Source organism: Palaemon carinicauda, chromosome 22 (assembly GCF_036898095.1).
Source record: "Palaemon carinicauda isolate YSFRI2023 chromosome 22, ASM3689809v2, whole genome shotgun sequence".
In the NCBI taxonomy this organism is placed as follows: domain Eukaryota; kingdom Metazoa; phylum Arthropoda; class Malacostraca; order Decapoda; family Palaemonidae; genus Palaemon; species Palaemon carinicauda.
In genome coordinates this window covers 39,224,862-39,249,026 of record NC_090746.1, presented here as the reverse complement: position 1 = coordinate 39,249,026, position 24,165 = coordinate 39,224,862, and the positions used below count along the sequence as shown (strand labels likewise).

General features: G+C 46.2%; 1 protein-coding gene across 2 annotated transcripts in view; it reads left to right on the top strand.

Moving 5' to 3' along the window:
• Nucleotides 1-24,165, top strand: part of Zip102B (Zinc/iron regulated transporter-related protein 102B) — a 327,210-nt gene that overhangs the window by 279,776 nt on the left and 23,269 nt on the right. For both annotated transcript variants that reach the window (XM_068346152.1, XM_068346151.1), the window contains exon 6: nucleotides 13,119-13,253. In XM_068346152.1, the coding sequence (XP_068202253.1) occupies nucleotides 13,119-13,253 (135 nt within the window). The remainder of the gene's footprint in view (nucleotides 1-13,118; nucleotides 13,254-24,165) is intronic.

The following is a 24,165-nucleotide window of genomic DNA, read 5'->3' as shown; positions in this document are numbered from 1 at the left end:
AATATTATTAATAATATTTTCCATTTTATTTTATTGCATATAGCTTAGTATAGATAAGCTAGAAATAAATTAGGAAAGACGCATACGTGTGTTTCCTGACCAGCCAATTGCTGTGACTCAGGAGGCCCTTTGGAAGAATTCTAACCTATAAGGATAGATACGTGAAACTTAACACCAACTTCCAAAAGGATTAATAATGAGGGTCATTTGTAACTGATCATCTATCAGTATATGGAAAGAGAATTCCTTTCCTTATCTTGTATGGTCTCAACAATAGACTGCGCCTGGACACACAGAGTATGTTGGAAATTTAACTACTGTATACTTTTATACCATAGTTTTCTGTTTGCAGTATGATCTATACTGCAAATATACTGGCTACTGTATAGATGTAGTTCTAGCCGGCATGTTGCCGGCAAGGCTAGTATCTAAGGCACAGTTCAGCTGGCACAACATCAACTGGAATGGCGGCTTGTCAGTCGCCGGCGTGTCACCAGCTGTTAGCGCACTAGCCCAGTCAGCATTCCATGTGATAGGGTGATGGCCGGTAGTCAGAACTCGGCCGGCTCTTGCTGGCTAAGTCAGTTGTGTCAGTGGATCATTGGCTGTTGGCACACAAATCTAGCCAGCATCCTGCCGGCTAGGGTAGTGGCCGACATCCGCCAGTTAGGTTAGTACCTGGCGGCATTAGCCGATAGAGAGAGAAAAAGCAAGGAGTGAAGGATGATGTAAGCGCACTGTCTCACTTCCTTCCTCCGGAATGAGGGTTCAAATGGAAGGGGAGAATATAAGATATTCAGGCTTCCACCCATCCACCACAATTGTCGGTCACTGCTGGACACAGGTTGTGAATGGCAGTCCAAGAGAGGACTGAAGAACATTCTATAGCTAAGGGATCTTCTGCCGGCAGCTGGTCCCGCCGACACAGCTATCCCGGAGCTTTGTGTCCGAAAGGGAAAGCTGAGCGACTAGGCCATACAAGCAGAAGTCCGAGCCGGCCCTACAACCTGCCGGCAAGCGGTGAGATTGCAGGACGACGGCCAAAGGGTTGTGATGGCTAGGCCATCAGTAAAGGACAGAGGGGGGAGGGAAAAGGGTCCTGTATAAGGTGTGAGAGGAGCCGGCACGTTGCCGGTCCTACCACACCCTAATGAAGCTCTGTTTCAGTATCAGTGCCATCCTAAGCGGACGGAGAATCTTTTCTCCAGCCTAGGGTCTGCCAATACAGTAAAGGGGCTGGCAGCCATCTAGCCGCCACCCTTAAACAAGAGAGAAACAGAGTTCCAGTGCCGGTGCCATCCTAGGCAGCAGAGAATATCTATTCTTCAGCCTAGTGTCTGCAAGCACAGGACTAGTCTACTAAACCACAGGGAGAAGGGGGTAAATCATATGACCCCTTCAAGTGCAATCTATGGAGGCTTAGCCTCCTATGCCGACACTATAAACCAACAAGGGAATCTTATTCACCCTACTGATCAGCTGCCGGCACATGACTATGTACTCTGAGGTTCTGATTGAAACCCAAAGCTTACCATCTAAGTTGTCATTCAGGCAGGACTAGGCTAGGGTTTTTCTGCCCCTTCCCTTAGCTACAGATGGCAAGCTTTGGGTTTAGGTCAGAACCTCAGAGTACATAGTCATGTGCCAGCACCTGGTGGGCAGGGTGAATAGTTATTCCCAGTCGGATTACGCTGCCGGCATAGGAGGCTAGACCTCTCTAGACAGCACTTGAAGGGGTTATATGATTTTACCCCCTTCTCCCTGTGGTCTAGTAGACTAGTCCTGTGCTTGCAGACCCTAGGCTGAAGAATAGATATTCTTCTGCCGCCTAGGATGGCACCGGCACTGGAACTCTGTTTCTCTCTTGTTTAAGGGTGACAGCTAGATGGCTGCCAGCCCCTTAACTGTATTGGCAGACCCTAGGCTGGAGAAAAGAGGCCTAGGATGGCGCCGATACCAAAACAGAGTTTCCTTAGGGTGTGATAGGACCGGCAACCAGCCGGCTCCTTTCACACCTTATACAGGACCCTTTTCCCTCCCCCCTCTGTCCTTTGGTGATGGCCTAGCCATCACAACCCTTTGGCCGTCGTCCTACAATCTCACCACTTGCCAGCAGGTTGTAGGGGCACCTCGGGCTTCTGCTTGTAGTGGCCTAGTCATTCAGCTTTCCCTTATGGACGCAAGGCTCCGGGAGAGCTGTGCCAGCTGGACCAGCTACCGGCAGAAGATCCCTTAGCTATAGAGTGTTCTTCAGTCCTCTCTTGGGCTACCATTCACAACCTGTGTCCAGCAGAGACCAACAATTGTGGTGGATGGGTGGAAGCCTGAATATCTTATATTCTCCCCTTCCATTTGAACCCTCATTCCGGAGGAAGGAAGTGAGAGAGCTCTTACATCATCCTTCACTCCTTGCTTTTCCTCTCTCTATCGGCTAGTGCCGCCAGGTACTAACCTAACCAGCGGCTGCCAGCCACTACCCTAGCCGGCAAGATTCTGGCTGGACTTGTGCGCCTGCAGTCAACGAGCCACTTGCACAACTGAATTGGCCGGCTCTTGCCGGCCGAGTTTTGATTACCGTCCACTACCCTGTCTGGTAAGATGCCGACTGGACTAGTGCGCCGACAGCCAGTTTTCCGGCGGGCCGCCGGCCACCATCCCAGTCGATGATGTGCAGGCTGAACTGTGCCCTAGGTACTAGCCTTGCCGGCAACATGCCGGCTAAAACTACAGTATATGTCTATACAGTAGCCAGTATATTTGCAGTATAGATCATACTGCAAACAGAAAACTATGGTATAAAAGTATACAGTAGCTAAATTTACAACATACTCTGTGTGTCCAGGCGCAGTCTATTGTTGAGACCATACTAGATAAGGAAAGGAATTCTCTTTCCATGTACTGATAGATGATCAGTTACGAATGACCCTCATTATTAATCTTTTTGGAAGTTGGTGTTAAGTTACACTTATCTATCCTTATAGGTTAGAACTCTTCCAATGGGCCTTTTGAAGAGGATAACCCTAGGCTTTAATCTTGAGGGAGGTCACAGCAATTGGCTGGGCAGGAAACACACGTATGTGTCTTTCCTAATTCATTTCTAGCTTACCTATCCTAAGCTATATGCAATAAAATGAAATGGAAAATATTATTAATAATAACATTTATTAGTTTATCTAGTGAGATGAACTACCTTATACTCATTTTATTTTCCTCTCTTTACAGGAGCACCATGTGAAGTGCCGTAGTGTCTTCTGCAATGTCGGAGCAAGGACTTCTGCGGCCACGAGGAGTGCAGGACGCACTCCCACTCTTCCATCACCAAGGGACCTTTCAAATATTGGGACCTCCAAGTATGTAATGTGTACAAAGCCTTGGTTACTGAGGCTTTTGATGACCCCAGGACAACAGAGTCAAGGGATGCAGCTAGGAGTAAGCTGCGTAGATGGGTTCGTGGCTTCCAGAAAAATGCCACGGGGCCGTACCTCCCAAATGAACGAATGAGGGCCTATCTATTCCCTAAAGCATCTGTGGATGCTGTTATACCACAGCCTCACCTTGAGATCCCTTGTGTCCAGATTTCCGTAGATACGGTTGTCTCGGACGCGATGAAGGACATCCATCTAGACGAGAGGATATCAGAGGTATCAGAAGACACCGAAAATGACTTTCTTGCGGAAGGTCAGAAAGAGGAGTCTACGTTGGCTCCGGGAACGGAAGAGGATGAAGTCGAAATGGTGTCTGTTTTGTCGGTTCCAGACCCAGAACCTGTGCCCTCTACGTCCTCTGCTCCTCCATCTGATGAAACAGGGAAGACCCTGTCTACCCTTATGTCTATGATGGAGAGGTTCCAAAAGCAGAGTGAAGAAAGGGGAGCTGCATTGAGGAAGGAGATTCTTCAGATTTCAGCGTCCCGTGGGTCTCTTAGGAGACTCAATGTTAAAGATCTTCCCTCGTGCTCTGAGATAAACTCATGGAGTCATGCAGAGTACATGCCAATCACGAATGGGAAGATTTTCATCTCAGAAAAGTTGGGAGCTGTCCTTACCGAGGACATCGAATTCTGGCCCAGCTTTGAGTCTTATCCAGACTGCTTCGTCCGTCTAGAGGCAGAACCAGTATCCAAAGAGGAGACAGAGCGGAAAGAGGTCATAGTGCTTGACCATGCAAAGGCTCAAGCTTTATTGGCTAGCAGTCTGAAGGACAGGGGCTTCACTAATTCTAAGGTGCCAGCCCTGAGTAACAAACATCCTTCCTTTCTTGCTCCAGCTACAATGGCCTTTCCCTTTGCGGGAAGAGGGTTTAAGGCGGTGATGAAGGCTGGGGAAGCTGGGAAACCTTGCCCTACACTTGAGGAGTGTAGGCCCCTTTCCCTAGCCCTGCCTACAGATCACAAGGACTGGAAGGATATACAGCTTACCTTCTCAGTCGGGAAGTTGGAGGCGGATATTGGTGGACGTCAGTTCAGTGAAAACCTCCCTAAGTTGTCTGACTTTCTCCTGCGCAGGGACCAGGAGACGAAGGAAAGGCTTGCTGACTCTCTGTCCCTCCAGACCACCTTGGAGGCAATGGCCAGTGAGCATAGATCCCCAGTTATGTTTATGGTCGTGGCCAAAACACATTTGGCAACCCTGATCAAAGACTTCTATGGCTTTGTTAGGGCTAGAAGGGCTTGCAGGGAGTTCGTGTTTGCTTCAGCTGCGGTAAAACACGAACCTAGGAAGCTGATATCTTCCATTATCTGGGGAAAGGACCTCTTCCTGAGTGAAGTGGTCAAGGAGATAGTCGACAAGGCTGCCACGGAGAACAGGAACCTTCTCCAAAAGTGGGGTATGTCGGCTAAAAGGAACTCTTTCCTGGATGAGGGTCCCCAACCGAAAAGGAAGACAAAGAGGCCAAGGTTGCCCTCTCGCCCTGCAAGACAACAACAATAACTTCCCATGACCGTGGTGCCCCAGATGGTGGCACAGCCCCAACCCACCTACCAAATGGTACCCCAGCAGGTGGTGACTCAGTCACCAGCTTTCACTACCTTTCACACTAAAGGTAGAGAGTCAAGTAGAGGTTCCTCTTGACGTCCCTCAAGAGGAAGAAGGGGTAGGGGAGGACGTGGTCAAGGAGGCAAGCCCTCCGGAAACCAGAAGCAATGAGATGCTTCCGGTAGGAGGAAGACTCCGACTATTCCGGGATCGCTGGACCTTCAATCCCTGGGCACAGCCTGATCAAGAATGGACTAGGTTGGAGCTGGAAGACAGCTCCACCAACATTTCCTCAATTCTTCAAACACTCCACCCCCGTTCTGGAAGAATATACCCGAGAACTCTAGAGCAAACGGGTGATAAGGAGGGCAAAGTCCATCAAATTCCAAAGAAGGCTGTTTTGTGTTCCCAAGAAGGAATCAGACAAACTCAGAGCCATTCTGAACTTGTCGCCACTCAACAAGTTCATAGAAAACTACAAGTTCAGGATGCTGACCCTTCAACACATAAGGACCCTATTGCCCAAAAGGGCATACACAGTCTCCATAGACATGGCAGATGCCTATTGGCACATTCCGATCAATTGCCAACTCTCCTCCTACCTAGGATTCAGGCTACAATAAAGAAAGTACGCTTTCAGAGCCATGCCCTTCGGACTAAACATAGCCCCAAGGATCTTCACGAAGCTTGCAGATGCAGTCGTTCAACAACTACGCCTAGGAGGTGTCCAGGTGATGACCTACCGGGACGATTGGCTGGTGTGGGCAGCATCCGAGACGGAATGCATGCAAGCATACAAGAAAGTGATCCAGTTCCTGGAACTTCTGGGTTTCAAGATCAACATCTAAAAGTTTCGACTATCTCCAGCTCAGAAGTTTCAATGGCTAGGTATGCATTGAAACTTACAGTCACACCGCCTCTCCATTCCATTAAAGAAGAGGAGAGAGATAGCGGGATCTGTCAATAGACTACTAAAATCCGACAGGATATCAAGACGCCAACAGGAGAGAGTGCTGGGCTCCCTTCAGTTTGCATCAGTGACAGACCCAGTGCTAAGAGTGCAGCTAGAAGATGCATCAGGAGTCTGGAGAAGATACGCATCAAATGCTCGAAGAGATCTAATAAGACCGATGCCGATCCGACTACGATCACTTCTCAAGCCATGGTTGAAGGCTAAGAACCTGAAGAGGAGTGTGCCTCTGCAACCGCCTCCACCCTCAGTCATCATCCACACGGACGAATCAATGGAAGGATGGGGAGGTCACTCTCATCAATGGAAAGTCCAAGGAAGTTTGTCCTCTCTATTCAAGATCTTCCACATCAACATTTTGGAGGCCATGACAGTCTTCCTCACACTGAAGAAATTGTCCCCTCGCCCTTCAGTCCACATAAGATTGATTCTGGACAGCGAGGTGATAATGAGATGTATGAATCGTCAAGGTTCGAGATCACCTCAACTCAACCAAGTGATGTTGGCCATCTTCTGCTTAGCGGAAAAGAAGAGATGGCACTTATCAGCAGTTCACCTTCAAGGTTTCTGCAATGTGACGGCGGACGCTCCATCCAGACTAATGCCGATAGAGTCAGAATGGTCCTTAGATGCAAAATCATTCTACTTCATCTTGCATCAAGTCCCAGAACTGCAGATCGACCTCTTCGCGACAAGCGACAACAAGAAACTATCTCGTTATGTGGACCCGGATTTACCTGTTCCCTCCAACCAACCTGCTGATGAAGGTCCTCAACAAGCTGAGATCTTTTCAAGGATCAGCAGCCCTAGTGGCTCCCAAGTGGCCCAGGAGCAACTGGTTCCATATAGTATTGAAATTGCAGCCTAGGCTGATTCCTCTGCCAGACCCAGTTCTGACTCAACAAGTACAGAAGTCGACTGTATTCGCTTCATTACGGAAAACCCAGGACCTTCATCTCATGATTTTCTCTCCTTAGCAGTAAGGAAAAGGTTTGGGATCTCGAAAGAAAGTATAGACTTCTTAGAGGAATATAAGTCTAAATCTACCAGAAGGCAATATGAGTTGTCTTGGAAGAAGTGGGTTGCCTTTGTCAAGGCAAGAAAACCAAAAGAAATATCAACAGATTTCTGTTTATCTTTCTTTATTCACCTTCATGAACAAGGTTTAGCAGCCAACACGATAACTACGTGTAAATCTGCCTTGACTAGACCTTTGCTTTACCCTTTCCAAGTAGACCTTTCTAATGAAATCTTTAACAAGATTCCTAAGGCCTGTGCTAGGCTTAGGCCTGCAGCACCTCCAAAGCCCATCTCATGGTCCTTGGATAAGGCTCTACCCTTTGCCTCAATGTTGGGCAATGAAAACTGCTCTCTAAAAGATTTGACTCAAAAAGTTATATTCTTGTTTGCTCTAGCCTCGGGGGCTAGAGTTAGTGAGATAGTGGCCCTTTCTCGGTAAGAGGGCCATATTCAGTTTACGGAAGTGGGAGAACTGAATCTCTTTCCTGACCCAACGTTTCTCGCCAAGAACGAGCTACCCACCAGGAGGTGGGGTTCCTGGAGAATCTGCCCTCTGAAGGAAGATGCCTCGCTGTGTCCAGTAGAGTGTCTAAAGGTCTATCTTCGTAGAACTTCAGACTTCAGGGTAGGACAGTTCTTTAAAGCTGAAACATCGGGCTCAAACTTATCCCTGAAACAACTAAGGGCGAAGATCACCTACTTCATTCGCAGAGCGGATCCTGACAGTACACCCGCAGGTCATGATCCCAGAAAAATTTTTTCGTCATTGAATTTTTTTCCAGTTCATGTATTTCGAGCGTCTTCGCTCGTATACTGTATGGAAGTCACCCAGAGTGTTTTTCAAGCACTATGCGAAGCAAGTACAAGAATTAAAAAGATACGTGGTGGCGGCAGGTAGTGTACTAAAACCAGTCGCTTAGTGCTGCGAGGAACAGTGAATTTATTGGTACTATATTCTATAGGGTGTACATGTTGGTACCTTATTGTGCAACATGGTGAGTGAAATGTCACCAAGGTGACATTATGGAGTGTTCCAGTGACTAAAGGTGAAGAAACATAGACTTAACACTAGTGCCGTGTTTTTTTTTACACAGTGTAAAAGACAGACTTTCTCCGAAATGGATTAGAAAATTATTGAATTTTCAATTGAGTGGCATGAACAATTGTTTTCTTTCAGATAAAACAAGTATTTCTGGTCTGGCCTGCATTTTCTATGTTTATTATTATTCACTTGCATTTTTGTGTTATTATGAAATGTATGCTGAATTACTATTTATTGATTGCCAATAAATAACTGATTGATATTTGCATCTTATTTCGCCCCAAACCTATATAAATAAAGTTATGTATGAGCATTACTTTTTTATTTCTTATTATTCTGCATAATAACATAGAACAACTGAAGTAACTTGTTCCTAAATGTATACAAACCTTTTCTGCCCATGTATATCTTGTTTCGACATGGATATAAACTTGTCTGTTAGGGTATACAGCTGAGCTGGTATACCTTGGATGCTACGGTGGCATATGTTATCCTTTGTTTATTTTGAAAATACAAACTTCGACTGGTTGGGTATACAGAGGGACCTGTGTGCCCTATTGTTGCTGGGTTGGTCATATGAAATATGCAAACTTCGAGACTTTTCCCGAGTCTAGTATGACTCTTCCCTTCAGGGGGCAGGAAGGACTAACATAGTTCATGATTAGAAGCAATGACGTATAACGGTAATGTCATAGGTCTCTAAGGTCTAAAGCGACCAAGGAAATATTGTCTTGAGGTTAAGGCACAATTGGAAAATCCACAGATACATTAATGCTCTGGTAAACTTCCATCAGGACGACATGGCCTGAGCCCAAAAAACGGATTTTGAGCGAAGCGAAAAATCTATTTTTTGGTGAGATAGCCATGTCGTCATGATGGACCCGCCCTCCTTTCCTATAGAAGAGGCCTTGGCAGGATCCCTCCTGAAACTACTGTATCTGTAGCACCTGTTCAACCCTACTAGGAATAAAGATGGCGGCGATGATGGCGCCATCTAGGTACTCAAACAGTAACGGAGGAAGAGAGCCTTAATAACGGCTCCTCTTTTATTTTGCCACTTTTCCCCCTCGAAGCGTAAACGCTCTGTGGGGTGAAGATTGCTATGTGGCATGTCAAGAATACATCCCCTGATAATATGCAATATCCTCAAAGGAAACTTTAAGGATATTCGCGCCAGGAGTTAGAATTCTGGAGACCTTAAGTTAAATTCTCTGGGAATATCATTGTAGTCAAATATACCCTAGGAAGCTACTTAAAGGAACCTTCCATCAGGATGACATGGCTATCTCACCCAAAAATAGATTTTTCGCTTCGCTCAAAATCCATTTTAGGGGCTGGTGTTCCAGACATTCAAGGAGTGGGCAAGTCAGCATGACATTACAAATAAAATCCACATATAGTTGTAGTTACTGAAATGGCTGGACCAGAGGATCTCTAACACCACTTTAGAACAGGCAAAACCTTTAGAAATTGTATCCTGACGACAGGGGAGTAGTTTTGCTTGTTACCGAGTCGCTGTCACTCGCAACTAGAAGCGCTACTGCATGTCTTCTGTGTGAGGCCCTTTCATAGAGAGGAACTGGCTATCAAGGGAGACAAACCAGGTTTCTTTGAGAAATCAGTTTTCCTGTTGGCATTCGCCAATTGTGCGGAGAGACCCCAGCCCATCAAATTCCTCCTAGGGGATTCTTTGAACCTTTTCTGGCTGCACATCAATGGCATAGAGGTATTAGCAGTGTGTAGAGTTAAGTAGTTGAGAAGGGCATCACTCATCTTTCAGACAATACTACATCCTTGGTTAACTCCAGGAAACAGTGCAGAACTCAGTTGGAGAGCCTATTTCAGTCAGCAAGAAGTCTTTTTATGTTGGACACAGGAGAGGGAAATTACCCTGCAACCCAGGTTTATTCCAGGTAAGCAGAACATTCTGCCAAAAAATAAATCAGAATGCATTCACAGTTGGGACAATACCGATGGAGAATTTGGGGAAAATCAACAGTGGTCATATTCGTGACTACTCCAAACAAGGAAGTGGACATTTACTGCTCACCAGTTCAGGATTCCCTGGTATGACATAGGATGCCCTTCTCCATGAGTGGTCGAGCCTAGATTTTTGTGCTTTTCCTGATTCTCAATGATTTTTCAAGTTATGGACAGGTGCCAAAGCTTCTCCATGGCAAGAATGATGCTCATAACTACATATTGGCCTCAGATGGAATGGTTCATAGACCTGTGGCTTCATCTAGCTAACAATTGAATCCTCTTACCAAATAGACCATATATTCAATGACAGCTTCACTACCATCTGGTACAGTGCATTATGCCAAAACTTCCTCATGCTTCACCTGATGGCATGGAGACTTTCCACTGTCTTCTTGGACTATAGTCTTCTAGGTTGTTCACCGTAGCAGCTAGGAGAAATTCCACCAATGAGCTGTACCAGCATCAGTGGGACACATTTTGTATCATACATCGTGCAAATTTAGGGGTGTGTGAAAATCCACCAATGAATTGTAACAGCATCAGTGGAACACATTATATTATATATGGTGCAATTGTAGGGGTGTGTCATCCACCCATATGAATCTTGATAATATTACCTCAAATTTCTGTGGTAGAGAAAGCTACAGATTGATGCTAGATTCTGATCTTCAGCATATTTGATTGGATTTAGCCAACAGCATAGTGATTGCCAACACTATCCACTCCTTTATAGAGAAATTAAGGCTGAAGATGGAATATGATTGATCATGGTATTGATTCTACTGTACTTCTGCTAGAAACCCTTTGAGCCTTTGGACTTGGCTGATCTGAGGAATTTGGCTATCAAGACTTTTTCTTATATTTTGTCATCTACAAAGAGAATAAGTGAAGTAAAGGCTCATTTACATTTAGTTAAGGTGCACTTTATGGCTGAGGGAGAAGTTCTGTCCTTACTCCCAGAGTTCAGGGGAGAAAGTGACTCCAAGACAAAGGCTTTGCTTAATCTCTTAGAAATTCCATCTTTAGAGGTTATTGTGTGTAAGGATCCAGCAGAACTCAGCCTTCATCCTGTGCTTAGTAAAACATCTTAGAATCTATCTGAACAGGACAGCAAAGATCATGGGTTCATCCAAGAATCTTTTTAGTGGAAATAGGCTGCCTACAAGATCTTAGCCAAAGAATCCTTTGGCAACCCTCCTCTGGTCCACGATCCTTGAAGATTATCAGAGTTTGAAGCTGGTTAAGCTAAAGGCCTACAGCATTAGCGCTGTAACCACTTTAGAAAATCAGGCAATCGAGCAAAAAAGTCACCAAGAACTTCCATTTAGAAATTTTTACAGGCAACTCTGTGGAGAGCTGGTGCACTTTTTGCTGTACAAATTGGATTAAAATTTGTGGATGATTGGTTTCTAGGACTCATTGTATCAGTGGGAGACATGAGTAAATAATAGTTACATGATCAAGTGTAGATTTAAGTGATAGGAATAGGAGTTAGTTTGATGTGAATGTGAGTTTCAGAATGGGCCTGTTATGGTAAGTAGGTTCTGAAGGACTTGATGGGACAGAATTGGTCAGGATGCTACCCACTATCGTGAGGGATCTGGAACAATTCTTGCACACATGTAAAACCCTTCTTTGCTTTGATATTTTTCTGAATTTATTGAATCGTAACATGGTAATGACCACCACTGCCCTCCTTACATTTTAGTGCAGTTTGCAGCAATGATATTTGGGAAGATTCATTGAAAAAGGTATAATTTTTATATTAGAATTAATTATTTCAGTATTCAATAAAGTTCATTGGCATTTCCCTCCATCTTCATCTCATATAGTGGTGAGAAAGGTTCTTTGAGGGTCATGATCCACTCCCAGGTAAGAATAAACAATGAGAACAAAGGCAGCCATGCATTCACCCAGGCAGCCAACTGGTAAGGTAACTGCCTTGCATGGCACAGTACATCATATTGTACCAATGGAGAGAGCTGTAAAATTTTTTTAGTATGAATTTAGGAGTTGATGCTGCTCCTCCCAGAAGAGGAAATGAACTTAAGTATCGAATACACTATTTAATTTTAATCAAAGACTTTTTATGTAGATTAGGTAGTGACTAGTAACATTTAGTCTTTTTAATTTAGTATTGCCAATCAAAGTTTTTGCACACAATAGACATCTGTCATTTGGTCATATAATAGAGAAAACCCTTAATGCTGGATATATGTGGAGGAGTCAGCCCCTGAACATTTATTCAAGTTTAGTGTAAGTATAAACCACTTTAGATCATCGTATTGACAATGGAAAGACTTTTATTTGTAGTTATTATTATTATTATTATTATTATTATTATCCAAGCAACAACCCTAGTTGAAAAGTTAGGATACAGTATGTTATATTATTAATTTAAAATCTATTTATGAATCTAAAAGATTTTAGATTTATTACCATCATTATTCCATCATATATCATTTTACAAGTTGATATAGTCATTAACAGAAATTTTTGATAAAAAATAGGTGTACATTAATATAACTAGGAATTTACGAACTGCGCTCTTTTCACAACAGTGGTAGGTCATACTATTTATTATTAGATTGTTGAGGATAGACCTGTTAAGCTATGTTAGGGTACAAATTACCAACTGTGGGTGTATAAGATGGATTTTTAAACTGAAGATAACTACAGAATCTCAAAATCTTGAGTTATCATATAGGCTTCTGTACTAAACTTCATTTCACTATACAGTAGTCACCAGTGGCAATCGAGAGCAGCATAAAGCCCTTGCACAAAACGTATAGTAATACTACTCAATATATTTAGTTTAAACTTACAATAATATAAGGAAAAATTGATAAATGATGAAATTATATTAAAATATACGGTATTAATAAACTGGGTTAAGATACATTGAAATCACAGCACATCAAAAAAATGATAACACCATGCATCTATAGTCTCATATATTTCTCTCTACATGCTAGTACTGTTCAGTATTCATTTCCGAGAGTGTTATTTTCAGCCTTTTAATGATATTTTACAATAAGAATAAAGAACTTACCGGTATACTGTTTATGATGTATGAAAATTAAACTATCATACTGTATATTTAAATTCATCTACTTTCTTCCAACAGGCACCTGCTGCATTTGGTTTGGTTACATTCCTATTGCATGAAGGACTTGAAAGAAATAAGATTCGTCGTCATTTGCTGATATTTGCTTTAGCAGCTCCTGTTGGTGCATTTGTTACTTACCTTAGTATTATTCAGGTGAGTCTATTGGTTGGTAACATTTTATGTACTTTTCAAGAAGAATGAAAGTTTTAATGTCTAATTTATCAGATTTCAAAAACCAATTACAATGTCTTAGCAGAAAGGCAATAATAACTACGGTAATGTATTTCTATAAATTATACATATATAAATATATAAATATGTATATATATATATATATATATATATATATATACATATATGTATGTATATATGTATTATATATATATATATATATATATATATATATATATATATATATATATATATATATATATATATATATAAATATATATATTAAATATATACATATATATATATATATATATATATATATATATATATATATATATATATATGTATGTATGTATGTATGTATTTATATATATAATATATATTTGTTCCGTAACCGAAATACAAACCACGCTATTTACATTAGGTTTACTTTCAGCGTAGCTGAAATGACGAGCCAATAGATTTTAACGAGGGTTAACTACCCCCGCGCTAGTTAGCGGGGGTAGGGGAAGGGGTAGCTTGCTACCCCTCCCCCCCCCACACACCGGTGATTTGCTTCACTTCACTTTTGGCTCCGGCGATGAACAGACGTGTCTGTCCATCGTCCTCGTTTGACAGCCTTAATCTTTTTTTGCTTTTCCTCAGCTTGTGTGTGTTTGAAGTTGGCCTCGCCCTTGGATGTCCACCATGCGCAAGTGCCCTGGTATTGCCGGTTGCCCTTGCGGTACTTTCATATCTGCGGTGGATACGGATCCTCACACCCTTTGCCCGCAGTGTCGAGGCCGAGGGTGTGACGGAGAAAATACTTTTAGTGAGTGTAGGGAGTGGTCTGCCTCCCAGTGGGAGAGGTTTGGCCGCCGACGTAAGAAGTCCAAGAGAGACCGTTCTCCTTCTGGGGTTGCCTTGAAGGAGGAAGGCTCTCGGGACTCTTCTTCCGCCGCCCAAACCTCCTCCGAAGCTCCCCCTCATCCGGCTCCTAAGGAGAGACCGCCGAGTGGGAGCGCAGGCCCTAGTTCTGTTTCCCGACCTTCGGTTGGGGGAGAGGGCGTCGCCTCCCATAGCGGGGCGGCTCCCCCTCCTCCTCCTGGGGTGATTTTTGATAATGATCCTTTGTCTCATGATGATCTTTTTCAGCTTTGGGCTTCCTTGGGGCTGAAGGGCCTGCCCTCCAAGGAAGCCCTGTTTGACCTTGTCCAGTTGGGGGCTGCTGTTAAGCAGTCACCGGTGATAACAGAGGTAGATCCTCTGTCTATCGTCGACGTCGTGGTGGCAGAGGCTTCTGACGGGTCTGGGCAAACCTCTGCGGTTCCTGATGTGGATGACGTTGCTGAAGGCTCTCCTCCCCCTTCTGTACATCCTTCGAAGGGGGAAGGGAGTCCCAAGGGCTCTTCTGCGGCCAAGCCTCCCTCTCGGGGGAGCGCTCTGACTGAGACTCCCCTTCGGAGGACTGATGATCCTGAGGATCCCCCTCGTGGCCGCCTTTGCCGTAAGGCTTACCGTCCGCTGCGCCGCAAGGGCCTCCCGTCTCCCTATAAGGGTGCTAAGAGGCGCCTTTTTGAATTTTCGCCTCCTTCCTCCGATGGGGACTCTCCTCGCCGTAAGCAGCCTGCATCTCCAGTTTCCTTAGACCTCTCCGGGGATCGCTCTCGTTCTCCAACGCCTTCCAGACCTTCCACTTCTGGTGCAGATGGACAGCAGTCTGACCTCATCATCCGACGGGCAACGGTCCCTTCGGGGCAAAGGGTTGCCTCCCACGGTGTGGGTGCTTCCCTTGCGCGTCAGGGTTCCCCTGCGCGCCCTTTTGCAGTGTTAGCGCACAGGCGCTCTCCTGCTCGTCAGCGTTCTCCTGATCGCCAGCGCTCTCCTGTTCGCCAGCGCTCTCCTGTTCGCCAGCGCTCTCCTGATGATCGTCGCCCCACTGCTCGCCAGCACTCTCCTGAGAACATCGAACATCCTGCTGTTCCTGTTGTGCACCCAGCGAGCCATCGGTCTCCTGAGCGCACTAGATCTCCTGCCCGTCATAGCGCACCTGCGCTCCCAGTTCCTGACACGCGCCCTGTGTGCCCACGGGCGACCTAGAACTTCGGTTCAGGTCTTGGACAAGGACTCTTCTTTTCCTCGCCCTCGCGATCCTGCTCGTCAGCCTGTTCCAGCGCAGCAACGCTCGCGGTCTCCAACGCGTACTTCCAAGGTTCCTGTACGCCCTCGTGCCCACGCTCCTCCTGTTCCTGAGCCCGTTCGTGAACGTTCGCCTTTGCGCACCGCGCCGGCAGCTCCCGCACAGGATTCCACGCGTCGCCCTCCTGCTCGCCAGCGATCACCAGCACGCCAGCGATCACCAGCACGCCAGCGATCACAGTCGCGTCAATGTTCGCCTGCTTGTCAGCGATCTCCTGCACGTCAACGGTCCCCAGCGCGCCCGCGCTTCAACAGCCTCTCGCGCGTGACTCCTTAGTTTCGCCTACGCACGAGCGTCAGCACGACCCCCGTTCGCGTCGGGTTCCACAGCTCGCGACAGCAGCAGGGACGCGTGTCGCCAGACCACAATCAGGATCACCTCCGCCTAAGCGCAGGTCTCTTTTTCAGGATAGGGAAGGCCCATCGGAGAGGTCAGAGCAACTTTCTTCCCCTTTGTCCTTACAGGCAGGTCCAGTGGTGTCCACTCCGAAGGATCGCCTGATCCCCTTCCCTCCAGCGGGAATTTCGGACTCTGTGTCCGTGTCTCGGCAGTCTTGGTTTGGTCCTCTGATGCGGGCGTTAGTGAAGGCTATGAAGCCGGCACTCGCCGATCAAGGACACAAGCCAACTGCGGCCTCGCCCCGCTGAAGAGAAGGAGAGGAGTGGACTTCGTGGTGACTTCTCCCAGGGAGAAGTTGGTGCCTTAGAGGTCCGTCAGGAAGGCTCCGTCCCCTTCGCAGGCGTTTTCTCCTTCTCCCGAGGACGAGGCTTTTCCGTCCTCAGGAGAATCCAGCGAGGTAGTGGTCTCCCCCTCGGCACCAAGGGGGGAATCGTCTCGCATGGAAGGCGCCTTCCAGACCTCTTTGTTGGGGTCGTGTATCCCGCCCAGGAGGGAACCCAAGGACTCCAAGACGATTCCGAAGTCGTCTTCTCGAATTCGTCAGGATCCAGCTGCACCCCGGGAGAACGTCCACGCATCTCCCCAGGAAGAGATTCCGGGGACAGGAGACTTAGCTGCCAGTCCACAGGGAGGAGACCAGCAAGAGTCTGAGCATGCCTTCTGGCAGGTTCTGAGCCTGATGAGACAGCTCAACGGGTTCATGGACCCTGTGATCGCCCCCCGTGAAGGCAAGGACACGGTCCTGGATCAGGTGTACGGAACTCAGAAGCCCCCCAAGGCCAGCGCGGCTTTGCCCTGGTCCCAGGGGCTGAAGAGTGCCAGAGCCAGGGCCAATGCTCAACTCGCAGTTCTCGCTTCCTCCAGTCGTTCCTCTGCAGGGAACAAACTCCTCCCACCTCTTCGTCTCCAGCAGAGGAGGTATTTTGAGATCGTGGGAGAGTCTAGCCTCGCTCTTCCCCTCCATCATTCGGTAGAAGAGCTCGCTAGGGGAGTTCCTCTAGAGAAGCTCTCCGCCCGGCAGGTGACGTTCTCGGCGTCGGAGATCCTGAGCCATGAGAAGGTCGCGAAGTGCGCCATGCAGGCCACTTCGTGGCTGGATATCTGGCTAGGTTCTCTGGGCATCCTATTGCGCTCCGAGGATCTGTCTAAGGAGGCCAATAGGAAGGCCCTGGAGACCTTCCTTCTCTCGGGCACTCGCTCCATCGAGTTCCTGGCACATCAGGTTACCAACCTATGGGCCAACTCGGTGTTGAAGCGTCGTGATGCGGTGACCGAGAAGATCCATCCGAAGGTCCCCGCCGTGGATGTCTGCAGGGTCAGGCACGCTTCCCTCCTTGGGGGGAATCTGTTCGAGCCTCAAGACATGGAACGTACAGCTGAGAGGTGGAGGAAGTCTAGCCAGTCTAGCCAAGACTCCCTCCTCCAAAGGGCCCTTGCATCTCGGCCCTACAAGCCTCCAGCTCCGCAGCAACCTCAGCAGCAGCCTCGCAAGACACCAAAGCAGGCGCCGGCAGCTAAGAAAGTGGTGTCTAAGCCCCAGCCCTTTCCAGCCAAGGACAAGAGGGGTGGCAAGTCCTCCAGGGGAGGCAAGACTCCTAGAGGGAGCGGCCGCGGCCGCAAGTGCTAGGAGTGGCAGTCCCCCCGCGTGTCCACCTGTGGGGGGATGCCTTCAGAGTTGCGTGCACAGGTGGCAGCAACATAGGGCCGATGCTTGGACAATCTCCGTGATCGGCCAAGGCTATCGCATCCCATTCACGATATCTCAACCTTCCCTGACAGCGAATCCAGTGTCGTTGAGCTCCTATGCCATGGGATCGGTAAAGGGGCTGGCCCTTCAGGCAGAAGTCGAGACCATGCTCAAGAAGGATGCTCTCCAGGAGGTCGTCGACGGCTCCCCAGGCTTCTTCAGTCGACTCTTTCTTGTAAAGAAGGCGTCTGGAGGCTGGAGACCTGTCATCGACCTCTCAGCTCTGAACAAGTTTGTCAAGCAAACTCCGTTCAGCATGGAGACAGCGGACACGGTCAGACTTGCGGTGAGACCACAAGACTTCATGTGCACACTGGATCTAAAGGACGCGTACTTCCAGATCCCAATCCATCCGTCTTCCAGGAAGTACTTGAGATTCAGCCTAGACAGCAAGACCTACCAGTTCAAGGTGCTGTGCTTCGGTCTCTCCACAGCACCTCAGGTGTTCACCAGAGTGTTTACCCTGATTTTATCTTGGGCGCACAGGAACGGCATCCGTCTCCTTCGTTATCTGGACGACTGGCTGATCCTAGCAGATTCAGAGTCGACCCTTCTTCGACACCGAGACAGGCTTCTGGGACTTTGCCAGGATCTGGGGATCGTGGTAAATCTCGAGAAGTCCTCTCTGCAGCCGTCCCAACGACTGGTTTATCTAGGCATGTTGTTAGACACCAATCTCCACAAAGCCTTTCCATCAGACGACAGGATAGCAAGTCTGAGGAGGGTGGCAGAACCCTTCCTCAGGCGAGAAGAGCTTCCCGCCCAATCGTGGTTGCGTCTCTTAGGTCACCTGTCCTCCCTGGCTCGTCTGGTTCCAAATGGCCGTCTCAGGATGAGATCCCTGCAGTGGCGGCTCAAGTCCCGGTGGAATCAAGGATCCGATTCCCCGGACTTCCAGGTCCCGATAGGACCTTCGGAACAGGCGGACCTGCGGTGATGGCTGGTCGACGAGAACCTGCGAAAGGGAGTAGATCTTCTCGTCCGCCCCCCGGAGTTGACACTGTTTTCGGACGCGTCAAAAGAAGGGTGGGGGGCGCACATTCTGGACCAGAGGACCTCAGGCCTTTGGTCAGAATCAGAAAAGTACCTGCACATCAACCTGCTAGAGGTGAAGGCCGTTTTTCTGGCTCTTCAACAGTTCCAACGGACCCTGGCGAGTCACTCCGTGGTGGTGATGAGCGACAACACCACGGTAGTGGCTTATATCAACAAGCAGGGAGGTACTTTTTTGCAGCAGCTATCTCGTCTTGCAGTAGAGATTCTGAGGTGGACCGAAGTCCACTCGATAACACTATCAGCTCGCTTCATTCCTGGCAAGAGAAATGTGCTCGCCGACAGTCTGAGCAGGGCTTCGCAGATAGTGAGTACCGAGTGGTCTTTGGATCCTCAGATAGCCAACAAAGTCCTGACTTTGTGGAGTTCCCCGACCGTGGATCTGTTCGCGACAGCTTTGAATTTCAGACTGCCCCTGTACTGCTCCCCAGTCCCGGACCCCAAGGCACTCTGGCAAGATGCTTTCCAACAACGGTGGGACAACATCGACGTGTACGCCTTCCCACCGTTCTGTCTGATGAGAAGGGTGCTCAGCAGGACCAGACTATCGGTCAACTGTTCGATGACTCTGATAGCTCCGCTATGGCATCACGCGGAATGGTTCCCGGACCTTCTGCGGCTCCTGACGGAGCTCCCGAGAGAACTTTCCCCACGACACGAGCTACTCAGACAACCACACTGCAACATCTTCCACAAGGCCGTAGCCTCGCTTCGGCTTCACGCCTGGAGACTGTCCAGCGTCTCCTCACGGAGAAAGGCTTTTTGCAACAGGTTGCGGAGAGGATGTCTCGGCACCTGCGAAAGTCCTCTGAAGGAGTCTACCAGGCGAAGTGGAGAGTCTTCTGTGGTTGGTGTCGTGGGAGGGGTATCTCTCCACTCGATGCCACTATTCCAGCAATAGCGGAGTTCCTCGTTTATTTGCGGGAGGAAATGCGCCTTTCTGTCTCAGCGGTGAAAGGCTATCGCTCAGCCTTAAGTTTGGCTTTTAGGCTGAAAGGAGTGGTCATTTCTTCCTCGCTGGAACTCTCTCTACTCATACGTAGCTATGAGCTTACCTGCCCTCAGTCGGAAGTGAGACCTCCTCCTTGGAACGTGGTTCGGGTTCTCAGGGCTCTTAAGAGACCTCCCTTCGAACCATTACGTCAGGCCTCTGATCGCCACCTGTCTTGGAAGACAGCTTTCCTGCTCGCTTTGGCCTCTGCCAAGCGAGTTAGTGAACTTCATGGTCTCTCGTACGACATAGCCCATTCAAGGGGATGGGGGGAGGTAACGTTCAGGTTCATCCCTGAGTTTGTTGCCAAGACTCAGAACCCTGGAGTGCCGGACCCACGGTTCGACTCTTTCAGGATCGCGAGTCTCCGTTCTTTAACAAGCGACCCAGACCAGCTGTTACTATGTCCAGTGAGGAGTCTGAGGTGTTACTTGAAGAGAACAGCGGCAGTTCATCCTCAAGTGCAAGCATTGTTTGTTAGCACAGGCAGGACGAAGAGGAGGGTCACCAAGAACACCATCTCGGCTTGGATTCGAAGGGTTAGCCATCACGCCTTGAATCCAGACCCTCCTCCGTCACGTCGCCCTAGGGCACACGACGTCGGGCATTGCTACGTCCCTGGCCTTCAAGAGAAACTTCTCTGTGACGCAGGTGCTTCAAGTTGGGGTCTGGAAGCGTCAGACGACCTTCACAGCCCACTACCTGCAAGACGTGACCCACAGGAGCCTCGATACCTTTTCTATCGGCCCTGTGGTGGCTGCACAACAGCTGGTCTAACCTCAGGCTCCTTTATGGACAAGTAGCAGTAGGTTGAGGGCGTTGTTACCCGGTTTTAGTCTGCATGAATGAAAGAATATGTCTGACCCTTACTTCTTTCTTTATCCTCCCCTCTCTTGGGAAAGCAGCATCCTGGTCTCCGCATAGCTGACCTCAACCTCTGCAGGTAACCCATGCTTCCTTGTGCTCCTAGTATTAAACTTAATACTGTCGCGTCCCCCATACCCTGACGAGGTGGTATTGGGAACTTCCTATCCTGGATTCCTATCTAAAGGTCTCAAGGTCAACTTCATAGGACGAGTCACGCTCTTTCCTCCACACACAACTTATGTAGGCCACACGTTCCTTGCGAAGCGAGGAACTTGTGAGGTGCAGGGGCTCCTTTTCTCAAGTGCTACTCACTGGGAGGCGGAGCCCCCGGGTAAAGCCAAAGTCAGTAAGGCTGGGAACTTTCTACCCTTCCTAAGGGGTAAGTCACCCAATGTAAATAGCGTGGTTTGTATTTCGGTTACGGAACAAATGACAAATTCGGAGATAATTTGTATTTTTCCTAACCATACAAACCTTAGCTATTTACACATATTTGCCCGCCAGCCCTGTCCCCCAAGTCAAGTCCTACCTCTAAGTGAAGTGAAGCAAATCACCGGTGTGTGGGGGGGAGGGGTAGCAAGCTACACCTTCCCCTACCCCCGCTAACTAGCGCAGGGGTAGTTAACCCTTGTTAAAATCTATTGGCTCGTCATTTCAGCTATGCCGAAAGTAAACCCAATGTAAATAGCTAAGGTTTGTATGGTTAGGAAAAATACAAATTATCTCCGAATTTGTCATATATAAATATATATATATATATATATATATATATATATATATATATATATATATATATATATATATATATATACATATACATACATACATAAATACACAGTAGGCCCCCGCCATACAACATTAATCTGTTCCGGAGTTGGTATCGTATGGTGAAAATGTCGTATGGCGGCAAATAGAATAGCTAATGCGTGAAAAGCCCCTGGTAAAAACATTGAAAATTAACATGTAACAAAATACAATACAGTAGTATAGTAAGCACTGTACTACAGTATACTTATATATAATATACATGTACTGTACAGTATATAATTAAATAGCATGTACAGGATAAATAAAAATTATATACTCTACAGTACTGTAAAGGAAAAATTAAATCTTATTTACCTTTGGAGTAACGTGACTTGAGCTGGTAGTGAGTGGAGGCAGAGGGGGGAGGAGATGGTAGATATAAAAACATATCAATGCTAATTATGTTATGTCCACTTAATAATAAATTTATTCTTACTATTAAACACTTGAAATTAAAAATGCTTTTTTTTATCATTTTTGTCTTCTGAAATTTTTTTTTATGATTTTTTTTTTAGAACTTAAAAAATTACTCTTTTTTTTTAGCTTTTTTAATAGAACCACTATTATCGTCTTTGCTTTCTGACACTTCTCTTTTGGAGAAATATCTATCCAAAGAAGCCTGTTTCTGACGATTCCTCAACATATTCCTAAAATGACTCATACACTTATCATTAACACTCTGCATTAGACGACTTGCGTGAAGTTTTTCTGGGTGTTTCTTTTCAATGAAACTCGTAAGGTTTCCATACCAATCGATAGCTTCCCTTATTTCTGATGATGTCGTTTCTTCAGTCTCCCCCCTGTCCTCGCCACCACTAGAGCTGTGCTCTTCTTGAATGATGGTCAACTGCATTGCCTCCAACTCCTTTAAGTCTTCAGTCGTAAGCTCCTCCTTGTGCTCCTCGATAAGGTTATGTGTAATATATGTAAAATTATATGTTTAAATACATGACCTAAGAGGTCAATATGGAAGAGGAGCGAGTGTGAGAAATGCCATAGTCATGTCATAACCAGGATGCGAATGCCAAACCTTAGCAATGTAACATTTTTATGAAGAGTAAACACAAATACAAACCGTGAGAAAGAGTTGTGTCTCACCGGATGCAGGTGTCTTCCTCTATTAATGTTTAGTTTACATTATGTGTTTAAATGCTGAGATAACTGACTATACGATATCTGTGATATTGATATTTTAGCCAGTTCTTATTAAGTTGTCATACGGAATGGTCATCCGACCAAACCATCTATACTCCTGTGATGGAGATGTTAATAACAGTTTTAAAGGAATAAACTATTTTAAAGTTAATTTACCTAGACTTACTTGAAGATGTAACGTACCAAGTCTAAATATTACAACACATTGAAGAGACATTTGATGGGAACCCGAATGTGTGTTAATAACAGTACCACACCAACAATTGGGGGCAGCGGTGGGATTCGAACCCACGCCTCCGAAGAGACATTTGATGGGAACCCGAATGTGTGTTAATAACAGTACCACACCAACAATTGGGGGCAGCGGTGGGATTCGAACCCACGCCTCCGAAGAGACATTTGATGGGAACCCGAATGTGTGTTAATAACAGTACCACACCAACAATTGGTGGCAGCGAATACAACTCTAAGAACCAGAGAAAGATCTTCAAGAACCAGAGTTCAACATAAATCAACTTTAGTATCATGAGAATCAACAGTAATGAATCTACAATTTTGACGAAGTATCTACGTCCACCGAAGAAATGAAAACATTGAATACCAACAAATAAATGTTATACAAACTGAGGAACTGGATCTTCAATCAACATCCTAAGAAAACCAAGGACTGACATTCAACGTTTACTAAACATTCGAGAATCATATCCAGGAAGCACTACATTCAACGGAAATCGGACCGAAAACATTCACCCAAACATCAATAAGAAGAAACAATCCAGTGAGAGAGAGAGGAAATGAAGACATCACCCTTCGACCATATAAACCGAAGCTAAGTACATTTCTTTATTCATTTCAGTTTTAGATAGTGAAGTGTAGTTATCACGAGTCAATCGTCCATTATTGCTGGGGTGAGTTGTTTGTTAATCTTCATTTTTTTCTTTCATTAAAGGAAACTGTATTCAACTTCGAATTCTCGTCTAGAATTTTTTTTCTCTCTGTGCTAATTCCGTTTTCTTTCAGAAGTTCTCGGGAAATATCTTTGTATTAGTATCATTGTTTTGGGGGATTTTGTTATAATCTTTATTATATAGTGCTTAGATATTTTGATAGGATTGCAAGGAGTCGTAGAGATAGAAAAAGAAGTAAACATGACGCCTTTCTTAAGATTAATCTGTTTAACTTGCATGACACTTATGTTGCAAGAAGCTCTAGTGCGGTGTTTTGATAAAAAGTTAACGCCAGCAAGTACAGAATTGGATGTATATAAACAGATAAAGAAACATATGTCTAAGTGTCCTGATCTTGATCCCCTGTTTACACAAGTTTTTGCAAAGAATGAAACTAAGCCACAACAAGTAAACGTAGTTCATAATAGTCAAGTTGCAGGAATGACGTGTTATAATTGCAAACGTCAAGGTCACTTGATTGCAGACTGCAGAACGAGATTCTGTTCGTTACATAATAGTTCAACTCATTCATATAGTCAGTGCTACTCGCGTAAGACACAACAGAATCCTAGAAATACACAGTCAATTCCACAGTCAGTTCCATATGGAAATAAAAAGAAAAATCCTCAGTTCAATAAGAAGAAACAGCCAAACGTCAATGTAGTTCAGAAACAAACAAACAGTTCTTCGGTTGACTCTGATCCTGGGACGTCTACACAGAACTCGCAAGGTCAGACTAATTTTCAGAA